This window comes from Pelecanus crispus, chromosome 26 (assembly GCF_030463565.1).
Source record: "Pelecanus crispus isolate bPelCri1 chromosome 26, bPelCri1.pri, whole genome shotgun sequence".
NCBI lineage: Eukaryota > Metazoa > Chordata > Aves > Pelecaniformes > Pelecanidae > Pelecanus > Pelecanus crispus.
Window position 1 is genome coordinate 2,430,496 of NC_134668.1, and position 18,311 is coordinate 2,448,806.

At 49.8% G+C, this 18,311-nt stretch overlaps 1 protein-coding gene across 1 annotated transcript; it reads right to left on the reverse strand.

Moving 5' to 3' along the window:
• Positions 1 to 1,511: 1,511 nt before the first annotated feature.
• On the reverse strand, positions 1,512 to 17,647 carry SLC48A1 (solute carrier family 48 member 1). The gene is made up of 3 exons (XM_075724915.1): positions 17,509 to 17,647; positions 6,866 to 7,033; positions 1,512 to 4,506 (listed from the first exon to the last, which is right to left on the reverse strand). Exons 1-3 carry the CDS (start codon positions 17,645 to 17,647, stop codon positions 4,370 to 4,372), a joined length of 444 nt encoding a protein of 147 aa, XP_075581030.1. The 3' UTR covers positions 1,512 to 4,369.
• Between the last annotated feature and the right edge of the window lie 664 nt (positions 17,648 to 18,311).

Sequence of the window (18,311 nt, forward strand, 5' to 3'; positions counted from 1 at the left end):
GAGGTGGCCAGTCGCCCGCCGAGGACGCGGCTGAGCCCAGCAAACTCGTTTCATTTGTAATGGGAGCGGGAGCGGAGCTCGCCGCGCAGCAATGCCGGCTGGCACTCCCAACCGCAGGGCTGCGGAGCCTTGGACTCTTCCCTCCTGCAGGAAAACCATCAAAGGGGACACGCCGTCCCAGCGCTCCCCAAATTTATTCCAAATGTTCTAATTACCGCAGCCTCCCACCAGCCGCCGCACTCGCTGGCAGGGCTACAGAAAATGGATGATCAGGGATCAAGACGCAGGGGCCTTCTCCTACCCCAAACCTCGGTGACCCAGGGGACTCGGTCACAGGTAGGGGCACGGGGTCCTGGTCCCAGCATCAGTGACAGGACTCATGCCACCGGGCAGCACCGGGAGGGGAAAAGCCGCTCCCGGGCTTGCGCAGCACGGTGCCAGCCTGCGGCGAGCTTCGGAGAGGAGGGGTCTCCACCAGCATCAGCCCACGACGGGGCACATGGCTGCCTCCGTGTCAGGTGCCGGGGTGGAAGAGCGGAGCGGTGGTTCCCAGCAAACTTCCAAATTTAAGACATTGCCTTGCATTTCTCCCTTCCCTGCTCAGCTCCCCAAAACTGCCGCCTTTTTCCCCAAAATCCTAAGAGGCAGAAGAGGTGCAGGAATCCCATTTCCCCCTCATCTGCCCGTGGTGAATGCCGTAAGCGCAGGCGCTGGATGAGCCCGCTCGGAGCACGCTTACCAGCTGAGACCACGCAGGGCAGACGGGCCGCTTGTGCCGAGACCACAGCGGGCAACGCGACACGTACACGAGCGACGCTCTTACCTCCGTGGCTGTTCTTCGTCTGCTCTAAGAACTCAAAAGCCCCGTAACACAAACCACCCTCCGCGGGATCTCTTCAAAGAGGAAATGTGCAGCTCAGTACAATCCTGCACATGAGTTACGTTCCAGGGATGGGGGGAGGAAGGCAGGGCTCGAAGTTGCAGCCGGGTTTGCTAAAACAGTGGCCGAGTTTTGGCTTCTGCAGACAAGTAGCAGTGGCGTGCCCGAGATGGGGGTGACAACGGCATGGAAATGAGGAGCGCTCCCATCACAGCCGATGATCCAGCCCCCCCAGCCACAAGCACCTCTTCCCCTCGCCCAGGTGCTGCGGGTGCAGACTACCCGCACGTTGCGGTTCAGAGAGAGGCTGGAAACACCGTCACTTGCTCAAAAATTCCTTCGTGCTGAGGTCTCAAAATGCAAAGGGATTTGTGTGGGGGGTAAAAAAAAAAAAGCCACATTAGGCATCACTACCTGCAGGTCCAGATGGTGAGGGTGCCAATAAGGTGCAAGGGACAGAGCACGACAGAGTTAAATGCCAGGGCTCCACATCACCCCAAGCAGCAAAATGTTTTGTACAATTCACCCATCCTTCCCCCAAAGAGCAATGCTCCTGCAGGTTGTCGTCAAGGCAGGGAGAGAGACAGAATTTAACAACTTGATAGGGAAAAAAAATCACTCCGGACACTGGTTTGGTGAGAAAGACGACTGTATTTCTGCTCTGACTGTGGTGTCACATACAAGTTATAGTGTGGTTTAGTACAAGGAGACACTGGGATACACGCAGATGAACCCCACTGTGAATCGCATCATCCCAGCGCGGGACCAAATCTTACACCAAGCGTGCAAACGAAGCATAAACAATGTAAAAATATATTATATATTTACATACACAATCTTTTAAAAAGCCAAGATGCAAGTATAAATTCCAGAGCTAAAACATGTCAGGGAGAAAACGAGGGTTAGATTCAGTGAGCCGTTTGTAGGCAAATTTTAGAGTCACAAAAATAAACTTTAAAAAATTCCAGGGTAAGCTGCTAGGACTCTGGGACACGTGCCCAAGAAAGGAGCCCCTGATGTGCCGCTACGAGATGCCGGTGGCGCGCAGACAGGAGGGCTCTGTAATTTGGTGAGGGACGGGGACAATGTTTTGCTGTAAGGCAGTAGCAGAGCTCCATCGGTCTGACCGGTGTCTGGATGTCTGCGCCCCAAGCACACCACAACCACAAGCGGGTTATCAGAGCCGGGGCTTGCACCGGCCCAGCAAACGCGCGGGCAGTGTTGTGTTGGGGAAACGCAAGACGAGAGATGGCTTACTGAAACGACCCACGCTAAAACCGCCTGCAACTCCACAGCGGGTGCCACGGGCAGAGAAGCGAGATGAGCTATTCCATCCCCTGCCAGGCACGCTGGCAGCCTGACGTCAGCAGTAAGGGAGATTTTAGTATCCAAAAGCCTGAGTATTAATCTCGTAAGTAAGCACATTTCACATTCGCAGCCTTTGTCTGGGTTTAGTGACTCCAGCAGGTCCCCTGGCAAAAGCTGGCTATAACCTCGGTTTACAAGCTGACCCAAAGATGTTCCTCGATCTCGTTAAGTCACCTGAGGATCTTCCCACCCAAGAAACAGGAGAATGCTCTCAACTGCCAAACACTTCCAAAATCCCCTCAACAGCTCAAATGAATTACTGTCCGCTTGAAGCACTCAGCTTCCAAAGCAAACGCAGACCAGCGAAGGTGCTGATGGAGCCTGTGAGCGTGGAGAGGGATTCACTCACAGCTCCGGCAGAGCACGCTGCTCGGACAGGGTAGCAAAGGACAGGCCGATACCCCCAGCAGACAGCCGCACAAAACCAGACTGGGAGTTTTGCGTGGCGGGAGAGAAAACTGGGCTCGCAAGAGAGCACGCAGGACCTTCCCCTCGCACCTCGGTCACAAAGCCCTCAGCAGGTCCCGCCACCCACCCTCTGCCACAGATGCCGAAAAGGCACTTCAGGGCAGGCTCCAGCAGCTCCCAGAGAAGCGGCAGGACAGCTCTGTCCGGGAGACTCCTTCAGCCACCTGCCTTGCTCCTCTTCCATGGGTCTGCGAGGGAAGGGGGCTTCTCCTGCCTCTCCTCTCACCCACCTGTAGCGTTACTCATGGAATTTCCAGTTTGTAGCAGCCAGCACCATCTGCCCGACACGGCAAAACACCAGCCTGGACTCTGCCGGAGCAGCAGCCCAAAGCCTTCAGCTGGGCTGAAGTACAGTTAACAAGCACAGATGTAAGCGCTTGAAGGTTTCAAGCTTCTCAGGGTAGCTGCTGGCAGGGAGCAAAACCACAGGGATTAAAGAGGTCACTAAATCCACTCAGGTTTTAGGCTCGTCAGAGCAGTGCCACGCATGGAAATGCGGAGGGAAGGCTGCCCTGCCATCAGGCAAAAGACGCCGGGCAAGCCCAGCTGTTCCCAGCCCACGAGTGTAAACCTGTCACCCCTGAACTCACCACGCGAGAGCCCAGCAGCTCATCCACGCTTGCATTATTCCGGTGGCACTCGTTAGAGAGGCTTGCTGGAAGCTGACTCTGGCTACCTTTTCTTATTTCTGAGTACCATGTCTCCTCCCCTCTTTCATCCTGCTGACTGTTACAGGGAAGCTAAGCAAAGGAAAGAGTTCTGCCTACAACAAGATTTTTTTTTTTTTTTTTTTTTTTTAAGAATCACCATACTCATGTTTCTCCAGTAGTTCAGGTAGGTACGCCTTTGCCCAGCACATCTTTCACCCAAACACCTGATTCTACGTGCTACAAACCTAAGCGTTAAATATGGTATTAAGTTCCTTTTTAAAATGATCCTGGATAGCAGCCAGAATCAGCATTCCCCGCCTCTGACAGAGCCTTGAGATGACCAGTGCTCCTCTGCTGCTGGCCCATCCCTCGGGGCTCATCCAGACCACAGGAGAGAGCTGACTTTGTGTACAATGTGTAAAAAGAAAATACTGGAAGATGCGGGGTACTGGCTGGAAGGTACACAGGGACCTCTGCCACAAAGAAAGGCTCGTCTCTTCCTTTCTCTTTGAGGAGCAGAGCAGTGCAAAAGGAGCTGACTTTCACACAGCAGGGTTCTTTGCTACACACATCTGGGGCACCCACCTGAAGCAAGCTGGTGATGCACGCACGAGGACAAGGTGTCGGGGTGCTGCATCCATGAGGTATGAACCTACAGCTCCTGGAGGGGCCAGGACTTCCTCCCCGCTTGAAAGCTCCCCTGGACTTCGGGGCAACGCAAAGGGTGGCCCTAGGCCTGCTGTGTGTAAGCACATGGAGTCTTTCACCTCACTACCAGACACACGGACTCCCAGGGAAGTTACAGAAGGACTAGATTGACATCGTTAGCCAAACGTTAAATGGTTGAGTAAAAGCAATTAGGAAAAACCCCTACTGCAGACAGACAAACCAAGCAGCACTGGGTGGGTTCCTTCTCCGCCTCTCGTATGTCTCTTGCATGTGCCATGTCTTTGGGGGGCGATTCAAACATCCAGCACCTTCAGACAGGATCGAAGTCCGAGCGTTAGAAGTCACTGAGGATACTGATGTCTGCAAACTCATTCCTGTACCGGTAAGCGTACAAACTGAGCAGGAAGGCCCATTTCAAGGAGATGAAACTCCAGACGCACGACAGGTAGTAGCTTCTGGGATCAGTCAGGGCTAGGAGAGAAAAGGATACGGATGCATTTCAAAATCCCATTTATCCCTCATGCAGTCTGGCCAGGAAGAACGCAGCTCAGCCCCCCAGTTCCTGGGAGCTTTTCAGCCTACATCTAAAGATCTTGTTCTGCAAGCAAGGCTTAATCAGTGCCTTATTCCCAGCTCTCTTGACTCATTGTAAAATTTGCTCATCTCTGCCACAGGAGAGTATTCTGGTGACAGTCTGAAGAAGGTCATTATCACCTTGAGAGGTGTAAGGTCACCCACTCAGCCACCCCAAACTCTCCTTGCTTAGGGCCCAAAGGATGGGGTTTGTGTGAACTCCTGGATGGCAGAAACATGTGGCTCAAGAAAACAACCTCACCCTGCTGTTCTTCATTTCTCTCACCCTGCCTTACTGCTACTCCCTTCTCTCCCACCATGGCAGGGAGAGAGGAAATCTGCACATCTCAGGGGGGAAAACAGGAAATAAAATATATCTGCCTTCTAAAAATGCTTTTACCAATCGTCGCGACCAACATTTAATATCTAACACTGGTGCACTTCAACCTGTACTGCAGGTCTTCAGTACAGTGCTGTGATAATCACACATCAGTGAACGACATGGAGAGCCTCTTTTTAGAGAACCTTTGCAAATGAACACATTTCTTCTTTATCTATTCTAAAACTGCCTCTATTTAGGGACTGCTTTGAAGTCAAGTGGGTATGGTTCTGCTTTTTGAATGCATGTCAGCAGTCTCCATATTTATTTTCAACATTTGGGTTTTTTTTGTTCCAGAGATGTCAACAATTTTGAAATACACTTAACCTAATGCCTAAAACAATTCCACCTCTACGTACAAGCTGCTTGGTCATTACTGAAAAATAAAGATAGATAATTTTTTTGAAGAATAGACAAAACAGTACTTACTCAGTAAACCCCACTCATTAAATGTACCAGTCTTAAGCTTCCCATACATAAATAACCTATGCAGATGTTCTACTTTGCCCCAAAATTAAGGCTCTCCCTAAAATACCTCCATTTCCCTAAAAACCCCCAAATTTTCCCCAAAACAGTTTTTCCTCATGTCTCCGAGAAAGGAGGTGATGAAAAATATTTGGTTTTCTTTTTACATCTGTATTTCTAACGATTGCATACGAGTATTTTCATACCCTTCCACTACGCTGAAGCACTCGAATCCCCATGGGGAGCGTACTTAGGCTAGGCCAAGGGCTTTTGGTGGGTTACGACCCCAACGCAGCTTGCCCACCGTCACAAGTACAACAACAACAGGACTCTTAGTGGCTATCAGCCCAAATGCAGCAAGCAACAAACAAAGACAACTTCTAAATAAACAAAACCCAAACTTTTTCTCTTTGGTCTACTGCCAAGCAAATACTGGGAGTAATTACGTGAATGCTCCTTCGACAATGTTAAATATTTTATAGCAACACAGCTTTATATGCTGACTAAGTGTAGAAGGCATTTTCTCCCTGCTGGCTCATGTTTGGATTTCAATATCCTCACCCACCTGCTTTATGAGTGCTGAAGAGACAACATTTAAGAGCACTCCCTTTATTTGTCATAGAAATAAATAAATTCCAGTTCCTATAGGAAACAATACTGGAAAATGTGGACTGCCTGCCAGCAGTCATAGAATCATAGAATCGTTGAGGTTGGAAAAGACCTTTAGGATCATCCAGTCCAACCATTAACCTACACTACCAAGTCTACTCTAAGCCAATCAAGGGTAGACCAGACTGAACCATGTCCCAAAGTGCCACCTCTGCCCGTTTTTGAACACTTCCAGGGATGGGGACTCCACCACCTCTCTGGGCAGCCTGTTCCAATGCTTGACCACCCTTTCTGTAAAGAAATTTTTCCTAATTTCCAACCTAAACCTCCCCTGGTGCAGCTTAAGCCCATTTCCTCTCATCCTATCGCTAACTACATGGGAGAAGAGACCAACCCCCACCTCACTACACCCTCCTTTCAGGTAGTTGTAGAGAGCGATCAGGTCTCCCCTCAGCCTCCTCTTCTCCAGACTAAATACCCCAGTTCCCTCAGCCACTCCTCATAAGACCAGGCCTATCAAGGCAGCTATCAAGTGTTAGAAGATGCCCTAAGAGAGCAGCACTCATCGGCAGCAGCATTACTCTTGTGTCATCGAGACATCGCAGCAGCAAAATGAAATGCAATGGCATTCTCGCAGCCCCTCCCCAAAGGTCTCTCAACACCTCTGGGAAGAGGTGGCCGAGCACCCCCAGATTCACACCCCGGCTCTGCTTTGCAGGCCCTCCTGTTCCTTCAAATCCCGCCCCAGTAATCCCAGCATCGCTAGTCATTTCGCCCAGTTGCCTGCTGCAACAAGGTACTTACACTGGTGCTTGGTGATGGCCAGAACGAGGAATGTGCAGAATCCCACCACTGAGAGAGCTGAGAAGAGGATCCCGATGAAGAGGAAGAACCTCAGCCCTTTTAACCAGGTCCTCCAGTAATCCTGCACATACATCACATGCGTGATTAGGGCCCAGAGCGCCAGAACACCTGCTCGATTAGACAGCAAGGGGAATCAGTACCATGCATCACACTGCAACAAGAAAGGTGTCTAACAAATACACAGCTCATCAAAAACCCCATCCGAAACACCAAGGAGCGCTGATGCTTCGCAGCCGCGTGCCCCGCAAAGCGAGGGGACATATCAGAACCAAGGCCAGCCTGCACAAGCACCGCTCCCCAGGACCACCCCAGACCCCCTGCTTTTGCACAGGCTCTGCGAGACAGCTCCTGATCGCAGGCTGGCACAGGAAGGACTTCACTGAACGGATTCCCCCGGGTAACTCGTTCGTTCTCCTCGTTCGGACAGACCCCTTGAATGCACACTCAGTGCAGTTTTATTTAATTCTCCATACAGCTTTCAGGACATTGCACGCAGCAAGCCGAGCGCTTGGCAAGGATTAGCGCACCTCTTCGCAAAGGCCAGGCAGCCCCTTTTACATACGGGGACGATGATGAAGAGCACCGCTGCGTAACCACTGAGTTTAGACACCTAAATCGAGATATGCAGGACCTGTTCAGTTCTCGGCGTTTCACGTCATGTCTTTTAGCTCCAACGTATCTCCAGTTAACTTCATAAAGAGTCCATTCATACAAATCCCCTCCAAACACGTCAAATGTTTCAAGTAAAGGGGTGTAGAAATTCAGCTCCCAGATGATTCCTACATACAATTCCCACTTACGGCAGAGCACGCTCGCTAAGTGTTTAAGGTGAACTAAATCTAACTCCGTACTTTTGGGTCTGGCCCAAAACGTCTGGATGACAGAACTAGACAAACATCTGAGCACGTACAGATTATTTTTTTGTTTTGTTTTTTTAAGAACAGCCAAATTCACTATGGCTTTGATAGGAACAGCAAAAGGCATTTTCCTAAGCTTAGGCGACTAGTCCATAACCAAGTCTCAACTCCCTTGTCAAAAGGGAGGGAACAGGAGGAAAAAAGGGATGAAAGCATCCAAATAACAGCTGTAAACAGTTTCTGATATAGGGAAAAATAACACATCCTTCCCTAATCTTGTTCTAAAAACTGCCACCTTTTCACCACACTTCAGAAAAAAAAATTAGGAGAGACACTCGATCCAAGAACTGTCCGTTCACATGCTTAAAGCCTGTCAAAGTTTTTATAACCTGCCGGAACAAGGCTGCCTGTCATTCCCCATTATACAATCCCAGCTACAAGCAACATCACCAACTCCAATTATAGCAAGCCGCTCCTCTGTTTAAGTCGCAGCGCTGAAGAGTATGACTAAACCTCCTTAAGCCGCTAACTCAACCTATAGTTAGCACCACTTTACAGACTTAAAACATTTGACTCATTTTGGCAGAGACCTCTGCGGCACTTCTGAAATGTGAACCTCCAGTTGTGCAACTAACTGGCTTGTATTTCTCCTTCACTGCCACCTCCTTTCCAGATTTTGTTTTAAGGGCAGCATGGGAAAAAAAAATAATTAACCAAAAAAAAAAAAAAAATTACACCACTGCCAGAATGCCAGGCTGCTTTATATGGTATCCTGCAATAACGCAGACCTCCCTCTGCGGCTACTTCTCAACATCAAAGGAAGGGAAAACCAGCCTTGCCCACTACAAGATAAACACTTTAATACTAAGGACAGTCACAGGTCCTGCCAGAGCTCATTTGTTGCTGGATACGGTCATTATACACAAAGCTTCCCAAGACTTAAAAGAACGTATTATAGCACAGGGAAAACAACTGCGTCCAAACCGATAGGTGAGCACGGCCGAGAGTCGCCTACAGACCCGCTGGACTTGCTTTTCAGCTCCCAAGCAGCTCCCAGCTCATTTCTAGCAGGTCTTCTGACCTCGCCGGACACACGGACAACGGATGCACTGCAGGTGCATGTCAAATGAAGCTGAGTATACACCAAGCCAGTTCCAGGATAGACGGGAGGACCCTGGCAATGCTTTTTGCCTCATCAGCGTCTTGGGATGGGACAAAAAGTCCTCCACGGTGGCCCACAAAAGAGGTGGGTGGAAAAAGGACAACCTTCAAAAGGAAAACGCCATAAAAGCAAAAGCACTCGGGGTGAACTAAAAACCCAAGGGTAAAGTGCTGATATCCAGGCCAGATGGAGCTCACAGACGACTTATCACAGCGAACAGGAAAGGCAGAATCAGCCCGTTACTTCATCCGGTCGGCCCCGCTGCACCTAAGCGGTATCTAAGCAGGTTTTCCGGCTCTGGGCAGTCACGATTTTAATTCCGAGACTCTCGTCAAGTCTGCTACAGCTACTGCTTTTCCATGACTGATTCCACGATGGCTACCACTATGCACGCGTGCTAGAGATCACAAAGCTTGCAGAAGGTATTTTGGAGTTCTGCAAATGCAGAAGACCGAAACTGCCTTGGCAATGCTTTTCAAACAGCCTGCCACGGGATTTGGTGGAAAAGCCTACCACTCTGCTTGCTAAATCACCACTTCCTCCACTTCGTATTACCTTTAAGCTTGTGCTCTAGCAAGTTCAACACACTTTTTTTTTTTTTTTTTAAAAAAAAAAAAGGGGGAAACTCAGTTTTTTCAGTCAGCAAAACAAGCTGCTTCCCCCCCAGGCGCTTTCAGATGACTCGGCACAATTTATTCGAACTGCTGAGTCAAGCTGCTGGTGTTTCCACGCCAAAACTGCTGCTGATGCTCTGAAAGGTCTCTGCGGGCAGAGCAGAGGCAGCGCGTGAGCCGTCACTTGATCTTCCCCCCGCTGCCGGGCCTGACCACGCGCCTTCCCCCGACCCTAAAGCCTGACGCAGCACTGGAAAGGAAGCTATTCGGCAATTCATTCTTAAGATCTAGGGTAACTGCCTCATACGTGACTAAGCAAAAAAAGCCTCACGACAACTTCGCCAGGCGCCGAAGGATCGAGTTTGGTCACACGGTCATTAAACAGAGGGTAACCTTTTACAGGCAGCTCAGCCAACATCACGTTTGTTACCACGCAAAACAGAGGGGAAGGAGTCTCCTCCAGCTCCAGCCACACGTTTGCCTCCTTTCCCTTACACCCCGACAGCACTCGGATCCTTTGGTGAGGCTATCCAGCTTGCACAGCAGGTGATTTTCCTTTTTCCTTTTTTTCTTCCCCCCCCTAAAATGGCAGAAAAGAATTCCAACAAGTTAAATCAGCTCACAACACTGTCTGAAAAACATCAACGCTGGCATAAAAAACATTGGCAGTACACACTCAGGGACAGGTAGGAGACATGAGAACGGGACTTGCTTTTTCAGTTGCTTAATTTGCTCATCAGCTTGCGTGATCACGCTCGGGTGGGCACCCGAACCCCACCAGCGCTGCTCAAAACTAGGGAAGAGCCACAAAAGAAAGCAAAACCACCACCCAGATGTTGACAAAGGCATGCGAATGGAAGGGGCATCCCAAGCGGGACGAAGGTACCTTAACAGCAGGGCACGGCAAATCAAGCTCAGAGCCTGAATACACGAGGAAAACATTAATTGCAGGGAATCCAATTTAAGCAGAGTCTATTGCTAAATAGAGTTATCACTAACCAAACGCTTAAATACGTGAAAACGTGTACCTTTGCTAAAAAACCTTCTTTAAGCTAACTGCTTATCAACATATGACATTCAGCAGGGAAAAAACCCACTATTTGTAGCTAACTCCAGAGGAAAAGTGTCCATGAATGCTGGAACGGAGCATGTGATTCGTGTTTAATTCGACTGAAATGGGGTTCAGGAAAAGAAAAATCACCTCCTATTCACCAATATACCTAAGCTAAGCGGTGAGAAGAACCAATTAGTTGTACCAATTTACAGAAAAGACTTTCATTATCACACAGGGAAACTAAAACCATACTGGTATTTTTAATTAATGTGAAATCTCTCGCTTTGTAGACCTTGCGAGCAAAAGGTTTGCAGGTTTAACACAAACCCATTAGCTCTATGCAGGTAATAGCACAGCTAGCTCGCTCAGCTGTACAACTGAAACAGGTTTTACTGGAATAGGAAATAAAAATTATGTCTCATTTAAAGTCTGGAATGATTAACTGCAGGACCTCCAGTTTTTCACCGCACGCGATTCCCCCAAATCCCCTCCTTCTCCGCAGCCGCAGTCGTATTCTCCAGGGGAATCGCACTTCGCACAGAAGCAAAACCTGAACCTGCAGACGTAGCCCCGGAGTAGCAATGGTGGTTGTCGGCTCCGGTTACGTTGCCCGCTTAAAATAACATCAAAAAATCTTGCACCCATTTCAGAGAAACATTTGTCTTGGTGGATTTACCTCACACACCATGGTCGGAATGACCCGAAAATAAGAGCCGCTCAGTAAGGACAATCAAGGGATTTCCGATGTAGAGCAAAGGGAAAGTTACCTCTAAATGAAAAACTAATTATCCCAAGTACACAAAGCTCCAGGAAAAGGAAACTGCCGATCAAACAACCGCGAGTGCATCTGAAACAACAGTGACAGAGGCAGGCTTTTTAAACAGAAGTTAACAGGTATTTTGACAAGACAAATTCGTATTTAAAATACAAAAACTTACAGCATACTTGGAACGAGTTTAAATAAATTCTAAAAGGCAACTTCAAAAGCAGGCTCACCCTCAGTCTGTAACCTGGTACAGAAAAACACTAATATCTAAATATTTTGATAAGCCCTTTCAAAAGCTTGGCATACTTGAGCTCAAGTGAAACAAAACTTTCCCTTTCTCCAAACACAAAACCAAAAACTGTGACAAACAAAAGGTTTTCTCAGCCCCCTGCTCATCACTGACCAGTGCTTCGGTCCCAGCAAAACAAGCTGCATTGTTGATGGGGAATAACAGCGCAGCTGCCTTCCCCGAGGGCAGCGCAGCCGGAGGCCAAACGTGTCAGGCCACGTTTGCACGCCGCGGCAGGACACCATGTACAACGCTAATGGGCGTTACAGATTCTAGGAAAAAACAACAAATGTGCAACGGAGGCCAAAAAACCGAGCAAACACATAAGACACAGCAGCTCTTCCGCAATCAGCATTCTTATTCCAGCCTTCTGAAGCTCCAAATGCACGTTGATGATGGCAGATGAAGGTGATGGTAAACAAAATGACAATAAAAATGAAAAGCAATATTAAAAACTACTTGCATAGTCATGGAAAATATGAAGTCTACGGTGACCAATTAGAAGACTTTTTTTTCAGACTGCTTACAAAGCCTTCAGTCATTTTCCATCTAAACAATCTTCTTTTATACGCTCTATTACTCTAGCTTACTTTTATATACTCTATTACGATTCTAAAAATTCTAAAGATTTCTATTCTAAAGGGAGCCTGAGCTTTGCCAACCTAAGTTCATTTTGCCACTTCTAAGTTTTGAAAACTTTGCCTCGTCTGGTTAATTCCCTGAAAGGGTAAAATGTTTTCTTCCGGGAGCTAAAGCCAAGCTAGCTCAGCCTCAGCTGTTTTTGGAAGAGGTTAAAAATGGGTTTTCTTGAACAGCTCTTCTGCCAAAATAGCTGGGGATCAACACTGAAATATTTTAGGAAAACGGCTCTCGAAGGAGAGGAGTCTTTGGAGTATTCTAGTGAAAACTGGTTTTCACTTGGCAAAATTCCCCTCTGGACACGTGCAATCCAGTGCTTTACTATTCCAGGGCGTTTCGGTTCGGAGGAAGGCAGATTGGGCCGCACACGTGCGAGAAGAAAAACCTGGCGATTCAGCTGGTTGTTCAGCACCAAGGCGGCCTGCTCAGCCACCTTCAGGCGCAGGAAACAAGATTTACAGATTTCAGATGCTCTCTGCCTCCGCCATTCACATTTCAGATGAAACCAACATCACAGTTTCCAGCACACCAGCAGCACTTACCAGGGACTCATCCTCTCCTCACAACTTAATTAAATTATGATTAAGCACAAGCCACATGCAGGCTTTTCTGCATTTTCTTTTAGTGTGCCTTCCCTCCCTTTTCTCCCTTTCTTAAGGCGATGGACTAAAGCAGTGACGAGGCAAACCTTAACCGAACGATATGTAGTATTTTCTGTGCAAATCCAAACATTCAAGAATGCTCTACTCTGTAACTGCAACGCTTTTTGGCCATGCCAGTCCAGTCCTGGATAGGGAACAAGCCAATTTGCATAAACTTAGTATATGCAAGTTAGTTAGTTATCAGAGTCTTCAGAGAATCGCTTTTGTACACAACAGATAGTGTGTTCAGCATAAACTAGCTTCTACTACTTTCACTTATCAGATATTTTTAAATTGTCAGAAAATTACATTTCGTGTTTCATCTTCTTTGCAGCTGCTTTAATATCTGGTCCACATTATATTCGCAAAGCACAAGCTTTATATTTTGCCAGAAATATCTGAGCAGCTTGGAAACAGCCAATAAAGTCTCTCTGGAGCAGAAAAACCAGAGAAGATACATACACAAGAACATTAAAAGCCACTCAGGAAAGGGCTGGATACATCCTGAAAACATTTAATTGCTTGCTTCTCTTTTAAACTGCCTCTGGCAGAATGAAAACATCAGAGTTGCTTAGAGATTCATGGCCTACTTAAAAAAAAAAATATTCATTTAAGGCAGTGAGGGGAGAAGGTCAAACATACAAACAAGAAGTAAATTACAAAAGCCACTGTGACTAGCTCAAAATTAAACGGCAAACTACCGAGACAGGCACTATTAGCTCCGGAATGACTTTCTGCATCCTGTGATCAGTCGGTGACGTTGGTGTCCCTCAGGTTATCAGAAGCACTCGATGGGGTGCTTCTGCTTAAGACAACGATATGATACACAAGGTCTGTATCTGATTTAAGATGATCCCAAAATTCCCAAGTATGCATGCCCAGAGGCATATTTAAGATTTTGAGGATTAGCGAGTTGATTTTACTAGGCATGGTTGGGGTTTATTATTATGAAAGCCAACCGGAAAGACTGGAAAGGTAGTTTGCTCAGCACCTTAAATTACATGCTCCTGGTTTCACAACTAGAGGTAACTGAGGGCTCTAGTTACACTCATCAGTATGTGGCAATTTTCCCTCCACAGAACTTTAATACTAGAGCTTGGAGTAAATCAATACCGAAGTCTTCACTTGAAATGATAGGAAATGTATCGGAGCAAGTGGAAGCTGGTGCAAGCAGCAGACTGCAATGCAAAACGTAGCGGGGAAGGTCCTCTAGAAGATAAGCAAAAGATAAACTGATTACAAAGAGAAAGACATAGATTCCTAATGTGGCAGGAATCGGTAGGACTTCTTACAGGGAGGAAGTCTACGGATAAACATCCTAAAGCACACGTCCCTGGCAAACGAAAGGCACATCAACAAAAGCTGCAGCAGGCTGCGATCCGTCTCACCAACCAGGCAAGAGAAAAGCAACGACACGCACACAGGAGGTGATGGGAAACCCAGAAAGATAGCTAAAACTAGATAAACATGTGCAAACACACACTCACGGAGAAGGCTGGCGGGCAAAGCCTCGGCTTAATCAGAGGCATATTAACGAGGAACTGCTGCAAAGCTGCCAAAGACACCAGCCTAAACAATCTTCTGCCCCCCACACACGGTGTCAGGGCTCCCAGCTACAACAGCCCGACCTGCAACTCACTCTCAGGTCCTCAGACCACTTTTTGAAGCTTCTGAACGAAAAAGACACACATGGGCCAAAAAGCCCCCGCTTGCGCTGGAGACGGCAAACCCACCCAGCACAGCACAAACACCTCCAGCGCAGGGTTTTGATTTCACGCCGCCACCAGCCGCAGCAGCGCTTGAGCCGTGTCACGCCTCTGGGGGGAGAAGCTGTCTTTCTGCATCGTGTCATCCTGTACAACACGCAGAAAGCTGCAACAGGTTTATTAGCAGGCACAAAACAATGCCCAACAATTAACTTCGCAATGTCTACACAGCGGAAAATTTCAGAAGCTTGCCCACTTCCTTTCCTGCCATTCTCTGCCAGTAGAAGTAAGTACTAGTTAGTACATTACGATAAAAAACATGATTTAATGAAGCGTGCTAGAAACAAAACCAGCAAACGCCCTGCCTACCTGAAACTGAAGTAGCCACAGTGTCTAAACATAATGCAAACCTCCTACACGCTGCCATTTTTTTCCTACAACAATCTTACTTCAGCAAGCAGCCTTAACTTCAATGCACGGAAAAAAACACGCTGCTTTTTTTTGTTGCTACTCCTCCACGACTAAGCAAGCAACTCTTAGCTCTCTACCCATGCAGGCTCCAATGTGGAGTATGCGAAATGTCAGTTAGTAAAGGCTAGCAATCACCTGAGGGCACAACTTGACAGCAGAATGAATTTAAAAGGTCCTCCCCGTACGTGAGTGGTTTTATTCCCACTCCTCGCCGGCCCCTCCGTCGTGGGGATAACAACGTTTGTGAGACAGCACACTACATATCCTCAGCTCAGGGGTGGGAGCCTAAAATAAAAGCCTCATCTCAAATGTCTGGAGCATATTTCACCTATGGAGACATCGAGGGGGTAGAAAAGTGAAGTAGAAGGGCAGGAAAAAGCAGCCATGAATTTCAGATGACAGCAAACCCTTAAATCAGCTTTGTCTAACAGCAAAACATAGATTTCTTAATCCGTTTCTCAGGCTTTTTGATCCTACCGCGACTCTACCTATAGACATTTCACAGATGTTTGAGAGCAAATTCACACAAATTCAGAGAGTCCAGCCAACAAATGACCATTTTTTTAATTTTGTTTCTTGCTTACCTTGCTCCCTGTAATCTAAACTAGCTTGAATTACCTGCTCATTAACCAGCACACAAACCTCCTTCTCCCAGCAGACAATAATCTAAATAACTTCAGCACAGAAAGTACAGGATGGTTCCTCTCTCTGCTTTCTCACCAAACTCCTTCCAGAATGTGGACTCCTGAAATTCCCCTGCGAACACAAAGACAGCACGTGCATGCAGCACAAAATATTACTTGCTATTTTCTTGTGCGTTTCTGGGGTCCAACACTCCGACTTTCCTTGTGCCATCTAGTAAAGCAAGGCGTTGGAAGTGCTCTGCTTAAGTCCAATTCCAGCTGGAATTAAAACTTTTTTTGGAGACGAAGCAGAGAGACCACCACAACCCTGCACCTCACAGCTGCTCCGGCAGCACAGCAAATACCGAGAGGTACACGGGAGCGCTGGCGTTGCTCGCGCACCAGAAGCAAGCTGGATTATTTACGAAGGTTAACTTCACTTTCTGCTCTCCCTCCCGGTGGTTACTCTTGTTCACGAGTTGCTGAGCCAACAAACCAAGAGAGGACTATGTCCTGCTCCAACCCAATCATTAACCAAGATCCATAACCGAGGCAGACACCTGAATCTCCCCGATTTCAGTGGACGTTAAGATCCATTTTACAGCTGCTGGCCTCTACGACACGCAGCCCAAGCGCCTATTTGAGAGCGTCCGGCACAGATCCTTTCAGTGGGTATACATGTCAGGAGGCCGGCGTTTTCCTTTTCCTTCCTGAAAACACAGCACACAGGTAAATATAGGTGGCCAGACCAAAAGTTTACCAGGAAAGTCAGCAAAGCTTTCAACTGTAACTTTGAAATAAAACCCTCTTTTCAGTAACAATGCTGGCTAGCATAAGGGGTGTACTCTGACGGCCCCACGCAACTTAAGCCTCAAACTTTTAGAAGTTTTCCCTCCGTAACATTGCGAGTTATACACCACTATTAACTAAAGCTATTCCACCACGAGTTTGCTACATGTTGTCACAAAAAACCTTCTTGGGACTGAGGTGAAGACCAGAACAATTCCATCTTCCCTAGCAGCGAGGTTATAAAATACACAATTTAATTTCCTTTCTCCTAAGGGATGAGCATCACAGATGCAGTCAACGTGCGCCGCAAACCACGGGTTCACATGTCAAGTTGCAAATACAGCCAGACGCTGCGAGCCAAAGTCTCCCAAACTGTTTTTATGACGAGTCACTCTCTTAGGAGCGCAACAAGTCCTTCCGGGAGGTCAGGAGCTGCTGGGCAGATCACGAAAGCATCACATGGAGACTGGCAGGAACGCAGAGCAGCCCGCCCGAGTCCCAAAATCGCACGCCGCGTCCCAAAATCACACGCCGCGTCCCAAAAATCACCTACTGCAGCCGCCGTACGGAGCTTCGCCCCCTCGCCACGCCTCCAGCCCAGTTTTGCCAGCTTTTCCCCCGGGATGCGACGAAACCCAGCGCACAAAGCGTGGCAGGACAGGGGCTGGCACGCGCCAGCAGCCTGGCGTCGAGGCCACCGCCACGCCCAGGCCCGAGCCCCGCTGCCGCAGGCCGCTCGGCGGGTCCCGGCGAGGCCAAGCGCAGGCGCCCGGGCCGGGACCGCGGGGTGGGGGGGCTCCGGGCCCCCCCCAACCCTGACGGGTGCCCGCCGAGGGGTCCCCGCCCCCGGGGGCAGCGCCGCTCGCCCCCCGCCCTGTCCCCCCCTCACCCCGGGGCCCACCCGCCGCAGCGCCGGGGCGAAGCCGCCCGCCCCGCAGCCCGCCCGCCCTCCCGCAGCCCCCCGCCTCGTACCCGAGAGCCCCCCCGCCGCCGCCGTGGCGGGCTGCCGGAAGGCCGGCGCCAGGCTCCAGGCGAAGAAGGCCGAGAGGCCCATGAGGGCGCCGGCCGCCGCGTAGGCCAGGCGCAGCGCGAGCGCCCGGCTCACCGCCATCGGAGCGCTGCTGCACCGCCCCCCGCCCGGCCCCGCCCCCGGCCCGCCCCGGCCCCGCCCCCCGCCGCCGCGCCCCCTGGCGGCCGGGGGGACCGCGGCCACGCCCGCGGGGGGGCGGGGGGACACGGGGGGCGTTGGGACTCGAGGGACATAGGGGAGTGTGGGGACACGGGGGGCGTGGGGACACGGGGGGACACGGGGGGCGGGGGGACATAGGGGGGATATAGGGGCGTGGGGACGCGGGGGGACAAGGGGGGGCGGGGGGACACGGGGGGGCATAGGGGAGGGCGGACACGGGGGGGCGTGGGGACATGGGGGGCGTGGGGGCACGGGGGACATAGGGGAGTGGGGACACAGGGGAGTGCGGACACGGGGGGGCGTGGGGACATGGGGGGACATGGGGGGGGCGTGGGAACACGGGGGACATAGGGGAGGGTGGACACGGGGGGGCGTGGGGACACGGTGGGGCGGGGGGACATAGGGGGGACATAGGGGAGGGTGGACACGGGGGGGCGTGGGGACACGGTGGGGCGGGGGGACATAGGGGGGACATAGGGGAGTGGGGACACGGGGGGGCGTGGGGACACGGTGGGGCGGGGGGACATAGGGGGGACATAGGGGAGTGGGGACACGGGGGGGCGTGGGGACACGGGGGACATAGGGG